At 39.9% G+C, this 24,381-nt stretch overlaps 2 protein-coding genes across 2 annotated transcripts in view; both read left to right on the top strand.

Moving 5' to 3' along the window:
* The window catches only part of LOC121013828 (zinc finger protein 239-like), an 8,993-nt gene extending 1,956 nt beyond the window's left edge, over positions 1 to 7,037 (top strand). Inside the window, exons 3-7 of the mRNA XM_040449635.1 lie at positions 209 to 335; positions 4,111 to 4,203; positions 5,818 to 5,877; positions 6,130 to 6,677; positions 6,849 to 7,037. Coding sequence (XP_040305569.1) covers positions 209 to 335; positions 4,111 to 4,203; positions 5,818 to 5,877; positions 6,130 to 6,677; positions 6,849 to 7,037 — 1,017 coding nt within the window. The remainder of the gene's footprint in view (positions 1 to 208; positions 336 to 4,110; positions 4,204 to 5,817; positions 5,878 to 6,129; positions 6,678 to 6,848) is intronic.
* Positions 7,038 to 20,232: 13,195 nt separating this feature from the next.
* LOC121013827 (olfactory receptor 7G3-like) overlaps positions 20,233 to 24,381 on the top strand; it is a 4,359-nt gene continuing 210 nt past the window's right edge. The window contains exons 1-2 of the mRNA XM_040449634.1: positions 20,233 to 20,465; positions 23,751 to 24,381. The exon at positions 23,751 to 24,381 is cut by the window's right edge and continues 210 nt beyond it. Of these exons, the coding sequence (XP_040305568.1) occupies positions 20,233 to 20,465; positions 23,751 to 24,381 (864 nt within the window). The remainder of the gene's footprint in view (positions 20,466 to 23,750) is intronic.

Genomic DNA, 24,381 nt, shown 5'->3' with positions numbered 1-24,381 from the left:
CTCTCTCTCTCTCTCTCTCTCTCTCAAAAGTAAATAAACATTAAAAACAATTTTTTAAAAGAAGTGAGAGGGAAGAGGACTGAGTCCTAGGATTTTGAAATTACTATGAAAGAGGTCTTTCATTCTCAGTGAGGTCACCATGACCCTCTTCCCAAAAATGCTGGTGGGGTTGATTGCTGGTTGAGACAAAATATGTTAATTATTTTAGAACTCAATAACCTTTGAGGATGTGGCCATGGACTTCACCGAGGAGGAATGGGTGTTGTTGAATCCACGTCAGAGAAAACTGTACAGAGATGTGATGCTGGAGAACTACAGAAACTTGGCATCGCTGGGTAAGGCTGACACAATTCCTTCCTTTATTTATTGAGTTTGAGCATGGATTTCTGTCATACGTAAGTCCCAGTTACCTTGTGGTATAGGCTATAGGTTTCTTGTAGGTTTTGTTTTGTTTAAAGTTGGCTTTTTATTTTTTTTTTCAAATGCTTATTTATTTTTCAGTGAGGGAGAAACAGAGAGTGGAGAGCAGAGAGAGAGGGAGACACAGAATCAAAAGCGGGCTCTAGGCTCCGAGCTTTCAGCTCAGAGCCCGATGTGGGGCTTGAACTCACAGGCCATGAGATCATGACATGAGCCAAAGTCGGATGCCCAACTGAGTCAGCCACCCAGGCACCCTTCTTGTAGGTTTTTGTAGATTTTTACATTTAAGAAAAATAGCTTGTATTAAGATATCATTTACCTACCCTAGCTTAGCCATTTAGAGAATACAAAGCAATGTGTTGGCGTATGTGTGTCTGTTTTGTGTTTTTAGCACATGCAGAGTTATACCACCATCACTGCTGTCTAATCCCAGAACATTTCCATTGCCTTGTCTACAGGGCATTTCATTCCTCCTCAGTTTCCAGATCCTTGCAATAACTTAGAGATTTGTCTATTCTGAATATTTCATATTAATGGAGTCATACCACATGTGGTCTTTTGTGATGTGCTTCTTTCCCATAGCATCATATCTAAGTTCATCCGTGTTATAGCATATATCGCTACCTCTTACTTATTGCTGAATAATATTCTGTTGTGTAAACATAACACATTTTGTTTGTCCATTCACCAGTTGATGGACATTTAGATTTTTGGCACTTGCTACTATGAATAGTGCTGCTACAAACATTCATGTAATACAAGTTTTTCTGTGGACATATGTTTTCATTTGTCTTGGGTATGTGCCTGGGAGTGGAATTGCTGGGTCATTTGGTAACTCTGCTTAACATTTTGAAGAACTGCCAGTTTTCCAAGTTGGCTGTATTATTTTACATTCTCTCCAGCAATGTGTAAATGTTCCAAAACCTCTACATTCTTGCCAACACTTATTTCTGCCTGTCTTTTTGTTTATAGGTATCTTAATGTTTTTAGAATGGTATCTCATTGTGCTTTTGGTTTGCATTTACTTAATGACTGATGATATATTAGGCAACTTTTCATGTGCTTATTGGGCATTTATATATCTTTTTTGGAGAAATATCCTTTTAAATCCTTTGCCCATTTAAGAATTAGATTGCCATTTTTTTTTCTGTTGAGTTGTGAATGTTCTTTATGTATTCAGGATACTGATCCCTTATCAGATATATAATTTTGCGAACATTTTCTTACATTCTGTGTGTTGCCTTTTCACTTTTTTCATGGTATCATTTGTGGCATAAAGGTTTAATTTTAATAAAGTCCAACTTATTTTCTGGACTCTCAATTCTATTCCAATGGTTTATATATTTTTTAAAAGTTGGTTTATTTATTTTGAGAGAGAGAGCACAAATGGGGAAGGGGCAGAGGGAGAGAAAGGGAGAGAGAGAATCCCAAGCAGGCCGCCTGCACCACCAGTGCAGAGCCTGATGTGGGACTCGAACTCATGAATTGTGAGATCATGACCTGAGCTGAAGTTGGATTCTTAACCAACTAAACTACCCAGGTGCCACTCCAATGGTTTATATTTCTATCTTATGCCAGTTCCATGCTGTTGGTTGCTGTCATAGCTTTGAAGTAAGATTTGAATTGGGAAATGTATGTTCTCCAACTTTGTCTTTGTTAAGATTGTTTTGACTACTCTGGATCCCTTGCATTTTCATATGAATTTTAGAGTAAGCTTGTCAATTTCCACAGAGAATCCAGGTGGGATTCCAATGTGGGAAGCCACATTGAATCTGTAGATCAATCTGGAGAGTTGCTAATTTATTTAGCATTATTAATTATTCCAGTCCATGACCATGGGATGTTCTCTCATTCATAGAGGTCTTTATAAATTTTAATTAATTAATTATATTTAAAACTGAAGTATAATTAACATATATTATATTAGTCTCGGGTGCACAATAGAATGATTCCACAGTTTCATACATACAGTGCTCATTAAGATAAGTGCACATATGCTTAATCTCCTTTACTATTTCACTCATCCACCCATCTCCCCTCTGGTAACCATCTGTTCTCTGTAGTTAAGAATTTGTTTTGGTTTTGGTTTGTCTTTTTCTGTTTTGTTTCTTAAATTCTACACATGGGTGAAATCATATGGTATTTGTGTTCCTCTGGCTTACTTCACTTAGCATTATACTATCTAGATCTACCCATGTTGTTGCAAGTGGCAAGATTTCATGCTTTTTTTATGGTTAATATTCCATTGTATATATATACCACATCTTACTTATTATCCATTTATTTAGTCAACGGACACATGGGTTGCTTCCGTATTTTTGCTATTGTAAATAAGGCTGCAAAAAACATAGAGGTGCAGATATCTTCTTGAGTTAGTGTTTTCATTTTCTTTGAGTAAATACCTAGTAGTGGAATTATTGGATCATAAGGTAATTCTATTTTTAATGTTTTGAGGAAACTCCATACTGTTTTCCACAGTGGCTGCACCAGTTTACATTCCCACCAACAGTGCAACCCTCTTTTTCCTCACATTCTGACAGATGTGAGGTGATAGCTCATTGTGGTTCTGAATTGCATTTTCTTGATGATTAGTGAAGTTAAGCATCTTTTCATGTGCCTGTTGGCCATCTGTGTGTCTTTGGGGAAAAAATATCTATTGGAATGTTTGTTTGTTTGTTTGTTTGTTTGTTTAAGTAGGCTCCTTGCCCAATGTGGTCAAGAGTCACATGCTCTACCAACTGAGCCAGCCAGGCACTACTGTAGTGTCTATCTGGTTTTGGAATCGAATGAATTTGGAATTTTGAATTTGGAAAATTTCCTTCCTCTTCAATTTTTTTTTTAATAGTTTCAGAAGAATAGATAGTCACTCTTTAAATGTTTGGTAGTGCTTTAAGTGTTTGCTGAGCTATCAGCACAGAGCCCGATGCAGGGCTTGAACCCGTGAATCGTGAGATCATGACCTGAGCCAAAGTCAGATGCTCAACCGACTGAGCCACCCAGGCACCACCCCTCTAGTGTACTTTTAATTTAAATTATTGGGTTCTTGGGGCGCCTGGGTGGCGCAGTCGGTTAAGCGTCCGACTTCAGCCAGGTCACGATCTCGCGGTCCGTGAGTTCGAGCCCCGCGTCAGGCTCTGGGCTGATGGCTCGGAGCCTGGAGCCTGTTTCCGATTCTGTGTCTCCCTCTCTCTCTGCCCCTCCCCCGTTCATGCTCTGTCTCTCTGTGTCCCAAAAATAAATAAAAACGTTGGGAAAAAAATAAATTATTGGGTTCTTCATCTCTGATTGGTCATTTTTATATTTTCTACCCATAGAGATCTGTAGGTTCTGTTAACAATGTATTGTAATTCTCAATGCCTAAGTCTTCTGTGAAATTTATCCTTAAACATTTTCTTTCTGATGCTATTATCAATGGAATTGTTTTCTTAATTTCATTTCCATGATATTCATTGCTGGTATATAGAAATAAAATTGATACATTGTATATGATTTTTTATCTTGTAACCTAATAGTTTTGTGTGTTTGTGTGTGTGTGTGTGTGTATTCTGAAGTCACACTTACCTATCTTCAGAACCTCAAAGATGAAGTTGTTACCACAGTTTTGTGGTGGTTTTTGTTGTTACCACAGTTTTGTGGTGGTTTTTGTTGTATACCGCATGGGTCTCTCATGTGCATTGTTCCCCATTATAGAAAAGCAGCTCAGCAGACCTGCTCTGATCACCCAGATGCAGCAGGAAGATGAAATGAAATCAGAGACAAGAAATCACCAAGATACTTGTTCAAGTGAGCAGTGGACATATATGAATGTTTTGTACCAGATCTGGTGGGGCTGAGAGGGAGGTATGTTATGAAAAGTCAAACAGGAAACTTAAACCAAATGCCCTTTAAATTTGAGGAGAAAGCAGAGACCGTTTGGTGTGGGCTTATTTGTGTAACTTCAGCATTCTCTAGTATTTGGCTTTTAACCTGTCATACTTTCTTATGTTCTGAAAGAAAGACCTGTCTTGCCTTTTAATATTTACATTTAGAATCACTGTCTAATTCTTCCCATTTTGCATATATAGCCTTGGTCTTTGCCTGTTACCATAATTTTCAATCATGGTAGAACGTTCCTCAGTAAATTATATAAAACACTAAGGCATGTAATATCATTCCTTTGATCAAGAATGTATTTTTCTTGGCACATTGTCTTCCTAAGGTTAGGGTATATTTGAAGAGAAGTCCACACAGGTCTTAGTTGTGTCCTAAACATCTCATCATTTAAATTTCTTTTAATGTTTTATTTTATTTTTGAGACAGAGAGAGACAGAGCATGAATGGGGGAGGGTCAGAGAGAGAGGGAGACACAGAATCGGAAACAGGCTCCAGGCTCTGAGCTGTCAGCACAGAGCCTGATGTGGGGCTCCAACTCACAGACCGCGAGATCATGACCTGAGCTGAAGTTGGAAGCTCAGCTGACTGAGCCACCCAGGCGCCCCCATCCCATCATTTTATATTCTAGGTTGTTTCTTACTTGTCTCAGATTGGACTTGGGGTTTACCTGCTTTTGCCAACATATTGTCACCACTTCTTCTTTCCCAAAACTTACTTTCCCCCCAATTTGTTCAGATGGGATAGTTCTCCCTAAAACCACACAATCACAACATAAACAAGATGTTTTGGAGAAAGAAGCACTACATGGCAAGAAGGTAAGAGTCATATGAGAATTTCTTGCTCTCTATTAGAAGTCCAGAATTCCATGTAATGGAAAAGGAACTCATGAACTAAGGGGTAATTTGAGGTTCTTATTTTAACAATAGAAAATGGAAAATTCTATAAATCATGAGTTGGAAGGGAACTCACATCCTAGCTCTAAAAATGGTTTCAGAGAATCCCCAAAGTAAATACATTCATAATGGAAGTTAGACATTAAATATTTAAGACCTAATTCACTCCAAAGCAATTATATGTTAAACACTAAAGAGACCCTGTTGGGAGCCATCTGGTGTAACATTCCTCTTATTCATGCTGATAAACTCAGACAGGAGCTGTGTATATTCTCTAAGAAAATACTAAGTAAACTCTTATTCTAAGTGTATGTCAGAATTTATGTTGGGGGGCATTCTCAAATCAATACGATTGATGTGATAAATCTTGTGATCATAACTCATTTTAACCAATAGGAACAAACTCATGGAGGCAGACCCATTGAATGGAATAAAATTGCCTTGTGCATGAAATCTAGCATTGCTCAGAAATGGAGACTTCATCCCAGAGAGAAACCCCATCAATGCCTTCACCCTGGGAAACCCTTCAGAGATTGTTCTCACCTTAACCCACATGACAGTGTTCATTCTGGGGAGAAATTCTATGGATGTAAAAAAGATAAAAATACCTTTATCAGGAGTTCTTTCTTAGGTGCACATGAGAGAGAACATACAAGAGAGAAATCCTATGAATTCAGTGACTCTGGCAAAGTCTTGAATTCAACCTTCTACCTTAAGAAGCATGAAAAAACTCACATTAGAGACAACTCTGTTCAAGGTAGGCAGTGTAGTAAAGTATTACAGAGCCGCTCATCTATTACATTGCACATGAGAACCCACAGTGGAGAAAAACCTTTTAAATGTAACCAGTGTGGGAAAGCCTACAGTTCAAGCTCTTATCTTAATCGGCACAAGAGAATTCACTCTGGGGAGAAGCCCTATGGATGCCGTGACTGTAGAAAAACCTTCAGAGATAGTTCACTTCTTAGACAACATGAAGAGATTCATTCCAAGGACAAACCCTACAAGTGTGATCAGTGCAACAAAACATTCAGTAGAAAGTCTAGGCTTAACACACACAAGATATTACATACTGGAGAGAAGCCCTATGCCTGCAATGACTGTGGGAAAACCTTCAGTATTCTCCCTTACCTTAAAAGACATAAGAGAATCCATACTGGAGAGAAATCCATTGAGTGTAACCTCTGTGGAAAAGCACTAAGTAGTGAGTCATACCTGAAGACCCACCTGAGGATACATACTGGAGAGAGACCTTACAAGTGTGGTCAGTGTGGGAAAACTTTTAGAATGAGCTGTAATCTCATAGTGCACAAGAAGATGCATGCTGGAGAGAAACCGTGTATATGCAAGGACTGTGGGAAATCCTTCAGGGACCACTCGTGCCTGAAAGAACACATGAGAATTCACACTGGAGAGAAACCCTTTGCATGCCATCAGTGTGGGAAAACCTTCAGAGTGAATTATTTCCTCATTTTGCACAAGAAAATTCACATGAGGACAAAACAATATGAGTGTAAGGAATGTGGGAAAGCCTTCAGTGGTGTCTTATCTCATAGGAGGCATATGAAAAAGCACACCAGGGAGAAGAAACCCTTCAACTGTAGTGAGTGTGGAAAAGCTTTTAGGAGGAATGCATCCCTTACAATACACATGAGAACCCACACTGGGGAGAAACCCTACAAGTGTGATCAGTGTGGGAAAACCTTCAATGTAAGGGGTAATCTTACCGTGCACAAGAGAGTGCATACTGGCGAAAAACCCTATCAGTGCAATGTCTGTGGTCGTGCTTTCAGTAAGCTCATATCCCTTCGGAGGCATCATGAGAGCACTCATGCTGGACAAAACTCCTAGCAATGTCCCTTTGGAATAGTTCTTGAACTCTCGATCTTTATGGCATACAAGCAAATGCAGAGAAAAACTGGATGTAAAGAATGGGACAAAGCCTCTGAATAATCTGTGGGAGAAATCTATGTAATGATTGTGATCAATCCTTTATTCATCCCATAGATAGGTGACCCCTTGACAACTGAAAGGAAAAAATTTTAGTATCTCCAAGGCTTGTTACTTGAGAAAAATAAATGCCTAATGTTTTAAGCCACCATGTTTACAGTGTCTGTTAATGTGTGTCTTGGGAGGAAGGTTGTTTTATTTACAAATGACTGCTGTCACTAACCAATATAACCCACGTCAGGTTTAAAAAACTTTTTATATATATAATTTAAAAGTTGAATTATTATAGGGTTAATAATAGGGATATAGGTGTGTTTATTATTATCTTTATCTATTTGATAAAGACTTTAAGTTGCATTTGTAGTTCATCCAGATCATGTCTCTTAACCTACCATTTCCTGACACAAGGTCTGAAATGAATCTTCCCACCAAAATTGTGAATGGTTGAATCTTTGAAATTCTATACTTTTCACTGCACACTGTTTCTACTTAAGATAAGTGTTAAAAAAATTTACAACCCAATGAATATCTGACAAGGTAGAGTACATCTCTATTAACTACTACACACGCTGGGCAAGAATTAGAACATTATCAGCACTAGAATCCTCCTTCACTGCTTCCTTCCACTCACTAATCACTCTAATTCCTGCCACCAGAATATATGTACTCTATGGAATCATGCATTTTTTAAAAAAGATTTTATTTTATTAAAAAAATTTTCTTTCACATTTATTTTTGAGAGACAGAGCGAGACAGGGCTTGAGCAGGGGAGGGGCAGAGAGAGAGGGAGACACAGAATCCGAAGCAGGCTCCAGGCTCCGAGCTGTCAGCCCAGAGCCCGACATGGGGCTCCAACTCACGAACCACGAGATCATGACCTGAGCTGAAGTTGGACGCTTAACCAACTGAGCCGCCCAGGTGCCCCTGGAATCATGCATTTTAAGAGCTTCATTGAGATATACTTTACATGTTGTAAATTTCACCTATTTGAAGTATAAAATTCAGTGGTTTTTAGTATGTTTATGGAGTTATTTGCACTATTTGTACCCGATACGTTATCATTTGTGCCTGGCTTCTGCTCAATGTTGTCTTTATGAGATGCATCTATATTCTTCATTTAGCAGAATTTTATTCTCATCGATACATAGCTTTTCCATTGTACGAATACACACAATTTATTCATTCAACTGTTCTGGATGTTTGGGTTGTTTATAGCTGGGATATTTTACCTGCTATGAACATTCTTGCACATGTTTTAGTTCACAGTTGTACCTGTTTTTGTTGGGCTAATATTTTAGGAGTGCAGTTTGTGGGTCATAGGGAATACACACAATCACATTTATTCAATACTACCAGACAGTTTTACAAAGTAGTTGTGACAATATATATGTCTGTAATCTTGCTATTATTTTATATTGTCTTTTTCATTTTGGTTATTTTGATGTGTATGCCATAGATAGGACCGATTTTGATTTTTAACTTTTAAAAATTTTGAACTAGTTTTGCACTTCCTAGAAAAGTTGAAAAGACTGTACAGAGTTCCTGTATATTCCTTTTTCCTAATGTTAATGCAATTAATTTTTAGTTTTTTTGGGGGGGTGGTTTGTTTTGTTTTAGAGAGTGAGCGCAAGCAGGGGAGAGGGGCAGAGAAAGAGAATCTTGAGCACTGTCCACGCTCAGCAGCAGAGCCCGATGTAGGAATAGATTCCACTACCATGGGATCATGATCTAAGCTGAAATCAAGAGTCACGTGCCCAACCAACTGAGCCACCCAGGTGCCCTATGATTGTTGGTTTTGATGTCTGTTTTTTAGGCAACCTCCAAAAGTCCTGCCCAAGTAACTAGAAAATTGGTTTCTCTGAACTCTTTACTATAATAGAACTAACCTCATTCACAAAGGAACTTCAGTTAAAAACAAAAAAATTCTTAGAATGACGAGATGATCCGGTGAGATATGCTCTGTATCCCCAGTCTCTGTCCTTGTGGGGCCTTACACACCAGTCTGATTCTTCCAGTGATAACATCTGACTTGGAGAAAGCCGGGAATTGGTTTAATGAAAAACTCATCCGCTCTCTTAAGGTCAGACCCAAGAAATCCAAATATTAAGTTTCCTGCCTGGAGGTGAGAGGAAACATGGGAAAGGAATTGATGTATGTCTGCCCTCTCAGGGTCAGGAAATCAGTCACCCAGGAGTTCTTTATTTTTTTAAATGTTTTTTTTTTTAATGTTTATTTTTGAGAGACAGTGTGAGTGGGTGAGGGGCAGAGAGAGAGGGAGACACAGAACCTGAAACAGGCTCCAGGCTCTGAACTGTCAGCACAGAGCCCAACGTGGGGCTTGAACTCACAAGCCATGAGATCATGACCTGAGCTGAAGTCAGACACTTAACTGAGCCACCCAGGTGCCCCCAGGATTTCTTTCTATGAGCTGTGCTCCATAGGGATTTGAATTGCCTTGTGGAAGAAATGACAGTACACATTTGGCTAATGAGGAGCTTTGGAAATTGAGCCCCCAGGGCCACAGAAACTGTAGAGTCTACCTGTGACCATTGCCCTCAAAGACCTGCTCAGGTCAGGAAACAGCACACCTGGGTCTCCTTCTGAGATGCTCCCTCGTGCCCAGGAGCCCAATTGACTTGGCCCACCTGCCCTTCCTGGGGACAGATTTCCCATCTCCTTCAGTATCTAGAGGAAGGGTGAATTACCCATTGATGACTTCAAGGTAATCTGATGTGTTCTAATAAATTCTGTGCGAAATCGAACAGTTATTTAAAATCAGTCTATCTGGAGGACATCTGAGAAGTCAGAGAAGGATTAAGGATTAAGTAAGATTAGGTTACATTGAATTTGCAATTAGCTTTCATTTCTGGCTCCTTCTTTGCCTTTTAAATTCCAGGGACTCTGTCTTTTACCACCTGAGCATGAATTCGCCCCTTCAAAAATTGGACAGATGACTCTACAATTCTCTGGTTTCCATCATTTTTTCTCTTTCTTTCTTTCTTTCTTTCTTTCTTTCTTCTTTCTCTTTTTTTTTGGCTGTAAGACTGGGATGGGTGAGTTTGGCTTCTCAATTTTCCCATATCTGGTTTCAGATTTTATCCTTAGAGGAGAACTCAAGTCTTGTCCCTACCTCTTAACTGTGAGGACCTTGGGAGAGGAGGTTGAGACACATTAGTCTACCTTTCCAGTCTTTGAAAATCCCTGCAAAACATATGGAATATTTTAAATCTTCAGAACAGCACAGTGAGCATTAATATAAACAGCCATACAATGACTGGCGATATAATATACTATTATATTACCATATAATAGTAAAGTATTATACATACACATGAGGTCCTATTATTATATTTTAAACTGAGTTTTAGATCCAAGTCCCACACAGAAAGACCTTTCTTTGCCCTCAGACAGGGATAACTGTATCATTATGGACAAATCCTCCCTATTATTTATTTCCCTCCTCCCGTCCCAGAGGTTGCCACTAGGGAATTTGGTGGATATTTGCTATGCGTAGTTTAACACTATCAGTACGTGTGAACGTGTCTCATTAATCTCTACTATAGGAAAAAACTGTAATAAACCCAAATGCCCATTGATGTGAGAATGTATGTTAAATTTGATAAACGAAATCTGCTTGTGTCAGTTTTGATAAATATAGAAAAGACCATGATTAAGCCAAAATAGTTGCTAAATTGAATAGTTGATACTATGTCTAGCAGATAGGAGCATGTAATACATAGAGTAACATAAGCATACGATGCTTGTGGATACATCATTACTCATATGAGATATTCCAGGGGAATGATACAGGCAAGACTTCAGGATCCTGTTTAACTGTGGGGAAGGGAGGTCAGTATTGAGATTGTGTAGGAATATGCGGGGGCTTCACGGAGATCTGCATTGTTTTATTAATAAAGAACACTGGGGGTGCCTTTGCGGCTCAATTAAGCATCTGACTCTTGATTTCTGATCAGGTCATGATCTCATGGTTCGTGGGATCCGTGCTAACAGTGTGGAGCCTGCTTGGGATTCTCTCTTCTCTCTCTGCCCCTCCCCTGCTCATGCACATGCTCTCTCTCCCTCTCAAAATAAATGAACTTTAAAACTTAAAGCAAAAAGAAAACTACAGCAGGTGTGGCACAATTTTGAATTTGATCATGCTGGCTGGTGGGCTTGAGCCCTTCATTGTCACTTTGTCCTTATTTGGATACTTAAATAGAACATAAAACATGAAAAACTGGTTTATTTATATTTATATAAATTTCATCCTGCTATAGCTATCATATAGACTATTCTCCTTTAATGATTTAAAACCATTTTTAAAAATTTAAATTTAAGTTAGCTAACATACAGTGTAGTCTTGGTTTTAGGAGTAGAATCCATGGATTCATCCCCTACATAGAACACCCAGTGCTCATCCCCAAAAGTGCCCTCCTTAATGCCCATCACCCATTTCACACATCCCCCCCCCTGCCCCTTCAGCAACCCTCAAGTTTGTTCTCTGTATATGAGAGTCTCTTAGGGTTTGCCTCCCTCTTTATCTTATTTTTCTTCCCTTCTTCTATGTTCATCTGTGTTGTGTTTCTTAAATTCCACATGAGTGAAATATATTTTATTTTTTAAAATACTTATTTTGAGAGAACAAGCATGTATGTCTGTGCAAGCTGCAGAGGGGCAGAGAGAGAGAGAGAGAGAGAGAGAGAGAAACCCAAGCAGGCTGTCACCATGACCCTGGGATTGTGACCTGAGTTGAAATCGAGAGTTGGACACTCAACCGACTGAGCCACCCAGGTGCCCTCCTTTAATAAATTTTTATTTAATTTTATACAGCTAGCACTAATGTAAATATTTTGATTTTGCATATTTAAAATAATGAACATTTAAAAAATTAAGGATGATATACTATAATATTAAAATAACAAGGTGTACCGTGACTTTGCCATAACTTAAGTATGTATTCCTAGAAAGATGTTTATTTATGGGGTGCCTGGGTGGCTCAGTGAGTTAAGTGTCCGACTTCAGCTCAGGTCATGATCTCATGGTTCACGGGTTTGAGCCCCGTGTCAGGCTCTGTGCTGACAGTTCAGAACCTGGAGCCTGCTTCCGATTCTATGTCTCCCTCTCTCTGCACCTCCCCCACTTGCACTCTGACTCTCTCTCTCTCAAAAGTAAATAAACATTAAAAATTTTTAAAAAAGATGTTTATGTAGATGATTTCTTTCCTCTATTTCATTATACTGAAGGCTCTCAGTGGGGATTTGAGCAAATCCTACTACCAGCCTTGAGGTTATATTCTTGAGGTGTCCTTCCTTGTCTCTCTGGCTTACTCTCAGCTTCCCTTCTAGACATCAGGACTTGTCCATAGCTAAAACCAAAAGTGATAGGAAAAGTCGTTGCAAGGCCCCATACTGCTCGGTGCTTTTCATCTATTCATTTTTCATCCGCACAATGAATAACCTTTATGTATTTTTTTTAAGCAGTTGCCATTATAAACATGAGAAAATTGAATCTGCTCAGAGAGGTCCAGGGGCTTTCCCATGTCACAGATCCATGTTACAATTGGGGGATTCATGATTAAGCCAAGGAGTGTCTGGGTTCAAGTCTTATTCCTAACATGGTTGATGGTTGTTTGTTTGTTTTATGATCCCTTGTCTTTCTTTGCTCAGGACCTCAACTTGTTAAACAAAGGGCTCAGTTTACATGGACTCACTGTACCATTCAACTGTACACATCTTGTGATTCTACAGTATATTTGAGGTACTGTTACAGAAATTCTTTCAGCTCATTACTTCATAAGAATGGTAGGCAGATGCTTAGACACTGTCAGCCCATGACAATCCTTTATTGCCTCTTTTGTGGGCATCAGGATTCAATTTCTCAGGAATCTGGATAAGGCAGATGAGACAGGAGAGGCTTGGAGCTGCTCCTGTGTTGGTCCACATGGGACTCCTCCCCTGGAGCAGGCACTAAGGTGACCAAACAAGGAATAATAGGAAGGGGGGGGGGTGTCTGATCAATGGCTTACTCTTAAATTTTTCTTTATTTTAATTGAGATATAACTGAGATATAACATTGTAATAGTTCTAGGAATACAACATAATGGCTTGACATATGTAAATATTGCAAAAATGATTACCAAAATAAGTTCCAATAACATCCATCCTCACACATGGTTACATATTTTTTTTTCTTGTGATGAGAACTTTAAAGATAACATTTTTATATTATCTATGATATAAATGAAAGACCTGGATTAAGGCAAAAATAGGAAGGATCTTTGCTACTGGATAAACAGGGTTAATTTCCATTTCCAGAAACTGCAGAAAGAAAGGAAAAATTATGGGAGAGAAAGACACTGATGGGATATGCATTAAGGAAGTAAATAAAAGGGGAAATGGATCTATCTATAATCTAAGCACAGAGCCTCACTATAATGACTTCCATGGACAATTGAAAATTTTTAGGAATTAATTATGCCCTTTCTTTTTACTCATGTGTTCAAAGAGTGTTAAGCAGAAAAGATCACGTATGTATATTTTATCTTTATTTTTTGCTATTTATTTTTAAAATTTTTTAATTTAATTTATTTTTTAAATTTACATCCAAGTTTGTTAGCATATAGTACAACAATGATTTCAGGAGTAGATTCCTTAATGCCCCTTACCCATTTAGCCAATCACCCCTCCCACAACCCTCCAGCAACCCTCTGTTTGTTCTCTATATTTAAGAGTCTCTTATGTTTTGGCCCTCTCCCTGTTTTAAAATTATTTTTGCTTCCCTTTCCTTATGTTCATCTGTTTTGTCTTTTATTTTTTTATTAAAAAAATTTTTTTTAATATTTATTTATTTTTGAGACAGAGAGAGACAGAGGATGAGCAGGGGAGGGTCAGAGAGAGAGGGAGACACAGAATCCGAAACAGGCTCCAGGCTCTGAGCGGTCAGCCCAGAGCCCGACGCGGGGCTCGAACTCACGGACCGTGAGATCATGACCTGAGCCAAAGTCAGACGCCCAACCGACTGAGCCACCCAGGCGCCCCTGTTTTGTCTTTTAAAGTCCTCATATGAGTGAAGTCATATGACTTTTGTCTTCCTCTGACTGACTAATTTCACTTAGCATAAGTGATACCCTGCATCCCAGGGTATAAATCCCACTTGGTTGTGGTGAATAATTTTTTTTTAATGTATTTTTGAATCTTGTTGGCTAATATCTTGTTGAGGAGTTTTGCGTCCGTGTTCATCTAGTTCCATCCATGTAGTTACAAATGTCAAGATTTCATTCTTTTTGATGGTTGAGTAATACTCCATTGTACATCTTCTTTGTACATCTTCTTTATCCATTCATCCATGGATGGACATTTGGGCTCTTTCCATACTTTGGCTATTGTTGATAGCACTGCTATAAACATGGGGGTGTATGTGCCCCTTCAAAACAGCATACCCATATCCCTTGGATAAATAGCTAGTAATGCAATAGCTGGATCAAAGGGTAGTTCTAGTTTTAATTTTTTGAGGAACCTCCATACAGTTTTCCAGAGTGGCTGCACCAGTTTGCATTCCCACCAGTAGTGCAAAAAATACCCTCTTTCTCCGCATCCTCGTCAACCTCTGTTGTTGCCTGAGTTGTTAATGTTAGCCATTCTGACAAGTATGAGGTGGTATCTCATTTGTGGTTTTGATTTGTATTTCCCTGATGATGAGTGACATTGAACATCTTTTCATGTGTCTGTTAGCCATCTGGATGTCTTCTTTCAAAAAGTGTCTGTTCATGTCTTTTGCCCATTTCTTCACTGGGTCATTTGTTTTTTGGGGTGTTGTGTTGGTAAGTTCTTTATAGATTTTGGATACTAACCCTTTATCTGATATGTCGTTTGCAAATATCTTCTTCCATTCCCTTGGTTGCCTTTTAGTTTTGTTCATGATTTCCTTCACGTGCAGAAGCTTTTTATTTTGATGAGGTCCTCATAGTTCATTTTTACTTTTGTTTCCCTTGCCTCTGGAGATGTGTTAAGTAAGATTGCTGTGGCCAAGGTCAAAGAGGTTTTTACCGGCTTTCTCCTCGAGAATTTTGATGGCTTCCTGTCTTATGTTTAGGTCTTTCATCCATTTTGAGTTTATTTTTGTGTATGGTGCAAGAAAGTGGTCCAAGTTCATTTTTCTGCATGTCGCTGTCCAGTTTTCCCAGCACCACTTGCTGAAGAGACTGTCTTTTTTCCATTGGATATTGTTTTCTGCTCTGTCAAAGATTAGTTGGCCATATGTTTGTGGGTCCATTTCTGGGTTCTTTATTCTGTCCCATTGATCTGAGTGTCTGTTTTTGTGCCAGTACCATACTGTCTTGATGAATACAGCTTTGTAGTATAGCTTGAAGTCTGGGATTGTGTTGCCTCCTGCTTTGGTTTTCTTTTTCAAGATTGCTTTGGCTATTCGGGGTCATTTGTGGTTCCATACAAATTTTAGGATTGTTTGTTCTAGCTCTGTGAAGAATGCTGGTGTAATTTTGATACATATTGCATTGAATATGTAGACTGCTTTCGGTAGTATCAACGTTTTAACAATATTTGTTCTTCCTATCCAGGAGCATGGAATATTTTTCCTTTTTTTTTTGTGTCTTCTTCAATTTGTCATAAGCTTTCTATCGTTTAAGTGTATAGATTTTTCACCTCTTTGGTTAGACTTATTCCTACATATTTTATGGTTTTTGGTGCAATGGTAAATGGGATCGATTCCTTGATTTCTCTTTCTGTTGCTTCATTGTTGGTGTATAGGAATGCAACTGATTTCTGTGCATTGATTTTATATCCTGCAACTTTGCTGAATTCATGGATCAGTTCTAGCAGATTTTTGGTGGAATCTTTTGGGTTTTCCATATAGAGTATCACGTCATCTGCGAAAAGTGAAAGTTTGACCTCCTCCTGGCTGATTTGGATGCCTTTTATTTCCTTGTGTTGTCTGATTACTGAGGCTAAGACTTCCAATATTATGTTGGATAACAGTGGTGAGAGGGACATCCCTGTTTTGTTCCTGACCTTAGGGGGGAAGCTCTCAGTTTTTCCCCATTGAGGATGATATTAGCGTTGGGTCTTTCATTTATGGTTTTATAATCTTGAGGTATGATCCTTCTATCCCTACTTTCTTAAGGGTTTTTTATCAAGAAAAGATGCTGTATTTTGTCAAATTCTTTCTCTGCATCTGTTGAGAGGATAACGTGGTTCTTGTCCGTTCTTTTATTTATTTGATGAATCACATTGATTGTTTTGTGGATATTGAACCAGCCCTGCATCCCAGGGTATAAATCCCACTTGGTCGTGATGAATAATTTTTTTTTTAATGTATTGTTGAATCTGGTTGGCTAATATCTTGTTGAGGAGTTTTGCGTCCATGTTCATCATGAAATTGCTCTATAGTTCTCCTTTTAGTGGGGTCTTTGGTTTTGGAATCAAGGTAATGCTGGCTTCATAGAAAGAGTTGGAAGTTTTCCTTCCATTTCTATTTTTTTGCAACAGCTTCAAGAGAATAGGTGTGAACTCTTCCTTAAACGTTTGGTAGAATTCCCCTGGAAAGCCATCTGGTCTTGGACTCTATTTTTGGGAGAGATTTTTGATTACTAATTAGATTTCGTTACTGGTTATGGGTCTGTTCAAATTTTCTATTTCTTCCTATTTCAGTTTTGGTAGTTTATATGTTTCTAGGAATTTGTCCATTTCTTCCAGATGGCCCATTTTAATGGCATATGATGGGTCATAATATTCTCTTATTACTGTTTGTATTTCTGCAGTGTTGGTTGTGATCTCTCCCCTTTCATTCTTGATTTTATTTATTTGGGGCCTTTCCTTTTTCTTTTGAACAAACTGGCTAGGGGTTTATCAATTTTGTTAATTCTTTCAAAGAACAAGCTTTTGGTTTCATTGGTCTGTTCTACTTTTTTTTTTTTTGGTTTTGATAGCATTGATTTCTGCTCTAATCTTTATTATTTCCTGTCTTCTGCTGGTTTGGGGGTTTATTTGCCGTTCTTTTTCCAGCTCTTTAGGTGTAAGTTTAGGTTGCGTATCTGAGACCTTTCTTCCTTCTTAGGAAGGCCTGGATTGCTATATACTTCCCTCTTATGACCGCCTTTGCTGCATCCTAGAGGTTTTGGACTGTGATGTTATCGTTTTCATTGGCCTCCATGTACTTTTTATTTTCCTCTTTAACTTCTTGGTTAGCCCATTCATTCTTTAGTAGAATGTTCTGGAGTCTCAAAGCATTTGTTACCTTTCCAAATTTTTTCTTGTGGTTGATCTCGAGTTTCATAGCGTCGTGGTCTGAAAATATGCATGGTATCATCTCGATCTTTTTATACTTGTGTAGGGCTGATTTGTGTCCTGGTATGTGATCTATTCTGGAGAATGTTCTATGTGCACTGCAGAAGAATGTATATTCTGCCGCTTTAGTATGAAATGTTCTGAATATATCTGTTAAGTCCTTTTGGTCCAGTGTGTCATTCAAAGCCATTGTTTCCTTGTTGATTTTCTGTTTAGATGATCTGTCCATTGTTGTAAGTGGGGTGTTGAAGTCCCCCACTATTACGGTTTTATTATCAATGAGTTTCTTTATGTTTGTGATACATTTATTTATATATTTGGGTGCTTCATATTTGGAGCATAAATGTTTACAATCGTTAGGTCTTCTTGGTGGATAGACCCCTTAATTATGATATAATGTCCTTCCTCATCTCTTGTTACAGTCTTTATTTTAAAGTCTAGATTGTCTGACATAAGTATGGCTATTTTGGCTTTCTTTTGTCTACCATTAGCATGATAGATGGTTCTCCATCCCCTTACTTTGAAGGTGTCTTTAGGTCTAAAGTGGGTCTCTTGTAAACAGCATATAGATGGATCTTGTTTTCTTATCCATTCTGTTACCCTATGTCTTTTGATTAGATCATTTAGTCCATTGATGGTAAGAGTGAGTACTGAAAGATATGAATTTATTGCCATTATGTTGCTTGTAGAGTTGGAATTTCTGGTGGTGTTCTCTGGTCCTTTCTAGTCTTTCCTGCTTTTGGTCTTTTTTTTTGTTTGTTTCATCTTTTCTCCCCTCAGAGAGTCCCTCTTAAAATTTCTTGCAGGGATGGTTTAGTGGTCATGAACTCCTTTAATTTTTGTTTGTCTGCAAAACTTTTGATCTCTCCTTCTAATTTGAATGACAACCTTGCTGGATAAAGAATTCTTGGCTCCATATTTTTCCAATTCAGCACACTGAATATATCCTGCCACCCCTTTCTGGCCTGCCAAGTTTCTGTGGACAGGGCTGCTACAAACCTGATTTGTCTTCCCTTGTAGGTTAAGGACTTTTTTTTCCCCTTGCTGCTTTCATGATTCTTTCCTTGCTTGAGTATTTTGTGAATTTGACTATGATATGCCTTGCTGATGGTCGGTTTTTGTTGAATCTTATGGGAGTCCTCTGTGCTTCCTGGATTTTGATGTCTATGTCTTTCCCCAGGTTAGGAAAGTTTTCTGTATGATTTACTCACATAACCCTTCTACCCCTTTTACCCTCTCTTCATCTTCTGGGACCCCTATGATTCTGATGTTGTTCATAATCATTTTTAATGAGTCACTGATTTCTCTGAATCTTAAATCGTGCTCTTTTGCCTTAGTCTCCCTCTTTTTTTCTGCTTCATTATTCTCCATAAGTTTGTCCTCTATATTGCTGGTTTGCTGCTCTGCCTTATCCATCCTTGACACTGTGGCATCTATTGGAGTTACAGCTCAGTTCTAGCATTTTTTATTTCTTTTTCTTTTAAAAAAATTTTTTTAATGTTTATTTATTTTTGAGACAGAGAGAGACAGAGCATGAACCGGGGAGGGTCAGAGAGAGGGAGACACAGAATCTGAAACAGGTTCCAGGCTCTGAGCGGTCAGCACAGAGCCTGACACGGGGCTCAAACTCACGGACCGCGAGATCATGACCTGAGCCAAAGTCGGCCGCTCAACCAACAGAGCCACCCAGGCGCCCCTAGCATTTTTTATTTCATCCTGACTAGCTTTTACTTCTTTTATCTCTGCAGAAGAGGATTCTAATCTATTTTCACCCCCAGCTAGTATTCTTATTATCGTGATTCTAAATTCTGGTTCAGACATCTTGCTTGTATCTATGTTGATTAATTCCCTGTCATTTCTTCCTGCTCTTTCTTTTGGGGTGAATTCCTTCATTTAGTCATTTTGAAGGAAGAAAAGGAACTAATAAGGTAAAAAAAGTAAAATTAAAAAATTAAAAACACACACACAGAAAAAAATCAAATAAATGTTACTAGATCCTGGGTGGGTTTGGTCTAGTTATTGGAAGGAGCTTGATAGATTAGAGAAAAAAGGGGGAAAAACAGAAAAACAAGAAAAACAAGAAAAAAAAGGAAAACATTTGAAAATTTGAGAAAATGAATACAATAAAATAGAATAAAATGAAATGATGGAAGTAAAATAGAATTTGAAAATTTACAAAAAAGTAAAAAATATGGTAGAAAAAATAAAATATTTTAATAAAAATTGAAAATAAAAATAAATTTTTTCTCTTTCTGTATTCAAGAAAAAGAAATGAAAAGAAAAAAAGAAAATTGAATAGATAGACCAAGACTAAAATATGATTGAAATTACATCGTTTTCTCCTAAAAGTCACTATGAAGCATTTTATAGTCCGTAAACTAAGCAGGTGGAGAGACTTTTGTGGTTCCTGAAGAGTGAGGTTGACCCAGTGGGCAGGGCTTAGTGTAATGGCTCCGTTCTCCACTAGGTGGCGCTGCTTAGTTTACTGGGGCGAATTGTGGCGCTGGTAGGTGTGTGCGCGCATGCGCGGGAGGGGTGAAATGGCGTCAGGCAGCTACCCAGGCTCTGGTATTGGAATTCAGTGTCTCCCGGAGCAGCAATCGCGCACCTGTCCTTTGTCTTCTGCTTCCATCCACTCCCCGCTCTTACCCTGTCCGTGAGCAAGCCATCAGGCTGCAGGCGGCACCTCCCTGCTGAGTTTTATCTCAGATGCGGCTTTGTTTCCCGACCCCTCACTTCAGAGGGGCTGCGGTTTTGTCCCGCTCACACCTTCTGGGGGAGGGTCTCACCGAGCAATGGCCGGTGCCGGCCGCACCCAGGACCATTCTCGGGACTGTGCCGCCTCCGACCCAGAGACCGCGGCTGGGCGCCACCCCGCCCTGGAAAAAGCTCCCATGATCTGTAGCAGCAGCGTTTCAGGGATTATGGAAAATCGCGACACGCGTCTGGCACCAGGTTTCCCCTTAACGTCCTCGTTCCAGCACCAGCGAATGTGGTTGTCCTCCGGTCTGCTGGCACCTTTGCCTGTGTGGGGGCCGCACAGCCTCTACCGGCTGCCCTCCCAGCAGGGGAACCGCCTCTCCCCGTGTGGCCCGAAGCCCCCCGGACTCCACTCTGCTCCTGGGGACTCGCCCTTCCCACCAGAGCACCCCAGGTATGGAACTGGAGAGTTTCAGACTCTGCGCTCCCCCTGTTTGTAGATTCGTATTGGCATTTAAACCCTCTCCTTTCTCCCTTTTTAGTTCAGCCCCTGCGGCTGTTTCCACTTTTCCACTTTCTCTCCAGCTGCTTTGGGGGTGAGGGTGCTTTTCCCATACTCTCCCCCCATCTCTGTCCTCTCTGCACAAGCCAAAACAACTCCCTGCCCTCTGCGGCTTCTCTCTCCCCCAGTTCACTTCTCCACGTGGTGTACCTGCGGAGTTCTGTGGTTCAGGTTGTGCAGATTGTTGTGTTAATCCTCAAATCAGTGTTCTAGGTGTGCAGGATGGTTCAGTGTTGATCTGGCTGTGTTTCATGAACACAGGATGCAAAAAAACCTTTCATGCTGTCTTTTATTTTTATTTATTATTTTTTTGGTGCAAAAAGGTGATTAAAAAATTCTTTTAATGTTTATTTATTTTTGAGAGAGAAAGTGTGAGCATGGGAGGGGCCGAGTGGGAGGGAGACAGAGGATCTGAAGCAGGCTTCAGGCTCTGTGCTGACAGCAGAGAGCCCGAGGTGGGCTTGAACTCATGAACCATAATATCATGACCTGAACTGAAGTCGGATGCTTAACACTGGCTGAGCTACCCAGGTGCCCCAAAAGGTGATTTTATTAAAGCATGGAGACAGGACCTGTGGGCAGAAAGAGCTGCCCATGTGTGTTTATTTTAGAAATTACCAGTGAGGAAGAGGTAAGAAGCTTCTATAATTGTCATTTTTTTTCTCCTGAATATAAAGATAATTAGATAAAACACACTCAAATGTTATCTTTTACATGTACCATGTCAAACATTTTGCATTTATTATTTTAAATCCCAACATTACCCTGAAAGTGTAATTATCCAGGTGTATTTGCTTCTATTTCCTTCTTTTTCTTCACCAGCCTTTCTGGGGGCTCGAATGTTCAGAGGCCTCCATATCAGGCAGGGTTAGCTAATTAAGAGATACTTTCTCTTTAGGACTATGAGGATGCACATTTAACAATTTTGTTTATTTGCATAAGACCCCTTATATATCATTCTCTCTCCCACTATTCTGTTTAAAAAAAAAAAGGGGGGGGGGCGCCTGGGCGGCTCAGTCGGTTAAGCGGCCAACTTCGGCTCAGGTCATGATCTCGCGGTCCGTGAGTTCAAGCCCCGTGTCGGGCTCTGTGCTGACGGCTCAGAGCCTGGAGCCTGTTTCAGATTCTGTGTCTCCCTCTCTCTGACCCTCCCCCATTCATGCTCTGTCTCTCTCTGTCTCAAAAATAAATAAACGTTAAAAAAAAAAAAAAAGCTTCACTCTAGCTTCAGAGAGGAACATTTGAGAAAATTGCAACAACGTATTTTCCCAGCATACTTATTTTTCTGTCTCCTGTAGGCTAAGAATCAAGGAATTTGTGAAACATTTTAAACCCACCACTACCATGAGTAGCAAGGTCACATATTCCAAATGAGACAACTGCAAGACTGTGGGCCCCCAGCAGCCTGGTTCCCTGAGTGAGTGTGGCACGGGACCCCTGTGCCCAGTGTCTGTTAAAATCAATGACATATGCGCATCTGTCTAATTCGTGACAGATTCACACAAGCCTCCCTTTGATCTGGCAGCATTTTCTAAACTTGATTTCAGGCCCTGCAGATGTGCTCTGTTTTGATGTTAGTCAATACACCCTACGAGGGAGCACACAGGCATGGGAAACTGAAGATCAAGGCATTGACGAGTATAGAGCAACTTTCACGCCTCACCCGTTAAGGGAGACCTGAATCTGTGAGGTTCATTTCAAAAGGACTCAGGAGGCAAGTTGAGGAGTGTTGACTGGCCAAAGATGGTACGTGATATGCAATGTTCATTTTTGGATAATGCTGAAAAACAGTTTATTGTTTGAACAAGTGATGAATGCAGGACTCAAGATGTATCCTGCCTTCTAAGAACACAACCCTCAGGGGACCACCTATTTAATTAGGGAGCGTTACTCTTTACGGAAGTATTTTAGCCAATAAATGAAGACAGAACTAGAATGTCAGCTTTCTGTAACTCCCAGCGGATTAGTGGATCCAGACAATAGTTATTTCAAGAAGCAAGACTGGGGCGCCTGGGTGGCGCAGTCGGTTAAGCGTCCGACTTCAGCCAGGTCACGATCTCGCGGTCCGTGAGTTCGAGTCCCGCGTCGGGCTCTGGGCTGATGGCTCAGAGCCTGGAGCCTGTTTCCGATTCTGTGTCTCCCTCTCTCTCTGCCCCTCCCCCGTTCATGCTCTGTCTCTCTCTGTCCCCAAAATAAATAAACGTTGAAAAAAAAATTAAAAAAAAAATAAATAAAGAAGCAAGACAGTATATATGTAAAGACATACTTTAAAATGTTTGCACCCCTCCCTCAAAAAAAATTGAGCCTAAATCTAATTAGGCTTCTAGACTAGAGGTAGGCAGACTTTTTCAGGAAAGAGCCAGATAGTAAATATTTTAGATTTGTAAGCCTCTGTCACAAGTACTCAACTCAGAGGTAGCATACAAGCTACATGGATGAGGTATAAATGAAGGTTATGTTCCAATAAACCTTTATTTACTATATCTTGTCCATAGGGCTGTATTTTCTCAAACTGTATTCCAGAGTACAACCTCAATGATTTTATTCTAATTTTTTTTAACGTTTATTTATTTTTGAGACAGAGAGAGACAGAGCATGAACAGGGGAGGGTCAGAGAGAGGGAGACACAGAATCTGAAACAGGCTCCAGGCTCTGAGCTGTCAGCCCAGAGCCTGACGTGGGGCTCGAACTCACGGACCGCGAAATCATGACCTGAGCCGAAGTCGGCCGCTTAACCCACTGAGCCACCCAGGCGCCCCGTCAATGATTTTATTCTAGAATTATTTACTTGGAGGCCTCTTAACAGGACTTTTCAGTCCTCTTTTCTACTCGTTAAGTACCTCTACGTGACAAAGAATTGATAGAATATAAGAACTTTGGGACAGGATGGTGTGTGTGTGGGGGTAAGTGTTGAGGGAAATGCAAAGCAAGAAACGGAGAGGAAAAGGGATGGGAGACAGGGACGCAGGAGAAAAAGATAGATGTATTTAAGAAAGTTTCTCTTAAGTTTTGTTTTCTTGTCCCCTCCGTCTTTTCTATCAAACCCCTCAGGAACGTGAAATCAGGAAACTTCTCAGCTACTACAGAATTCCTCCTCCTGGGACTGTCAGAGGATCCACAACTGCAGCCCCTGCTATTCTGTCTGTTCCTGTCTATGTACCTGGTCTCTGTGTTTGGGAACCTACTCATCATCCTGGCCATTGTGTATGACTCCCACCTCCACACCCCCATGTACTTCTTCCTCTCCAACCTGTCTTTTGTTGACATCTGTCTCACCTCCACTACCATCCCAAAGATGCTTGTGAACATCCAGACACAGAGCAAATCCATCAGTTACACAGGCTGCCTCACCCAAATCTGCTTCGTCCTGACTTTTGCTGGATTAGAAAATGGAATTCTGGTAATGATGGCCTTTGATCGATTTGTGGCCATCTGTCACCCACTGAGGTACAAGGCCATCATGAACCCCAAGCTCTGTAGGCTGTTCGTTCTGCTGTCTTTCCTCATTAGTGTTCTGGATGCCCTTCTCCACACTTTGATGGCACTGAGACTGTCCTTTTGCACAGACCTGGAAATTCCCCACTTTTTCTGTGAATTAGCTCATGTCCTCAAGCTTGCCTGTTCTGATATCCTCATCAATAACATCCTTGTGTACTTAGTGACCAGCCTGTTGGGTGTTGTA

This window comes from Herpailurus yagouaroundi, unplaced genomic scaffold (assembly GCF_014898765.1).
Source record: "Herpailurus yagouaroundi ecotype Mexico unplaced genomic scaffold, PumYag 200, whole genome shotgun sequence".
Classification (NCBI taxonomy): domain Eukaryota; kingdom Metazoa; phylum Chordata; class Mammalia; order Carnivora; family Felidae; genus Herpailurus; species Herpailurus yagouaroundi.
The sequence above is the reverse complement of the archived record's forward strand: the minus strand, read 5'-3'. Positions and strand labels throughout refer to the sequence as shown.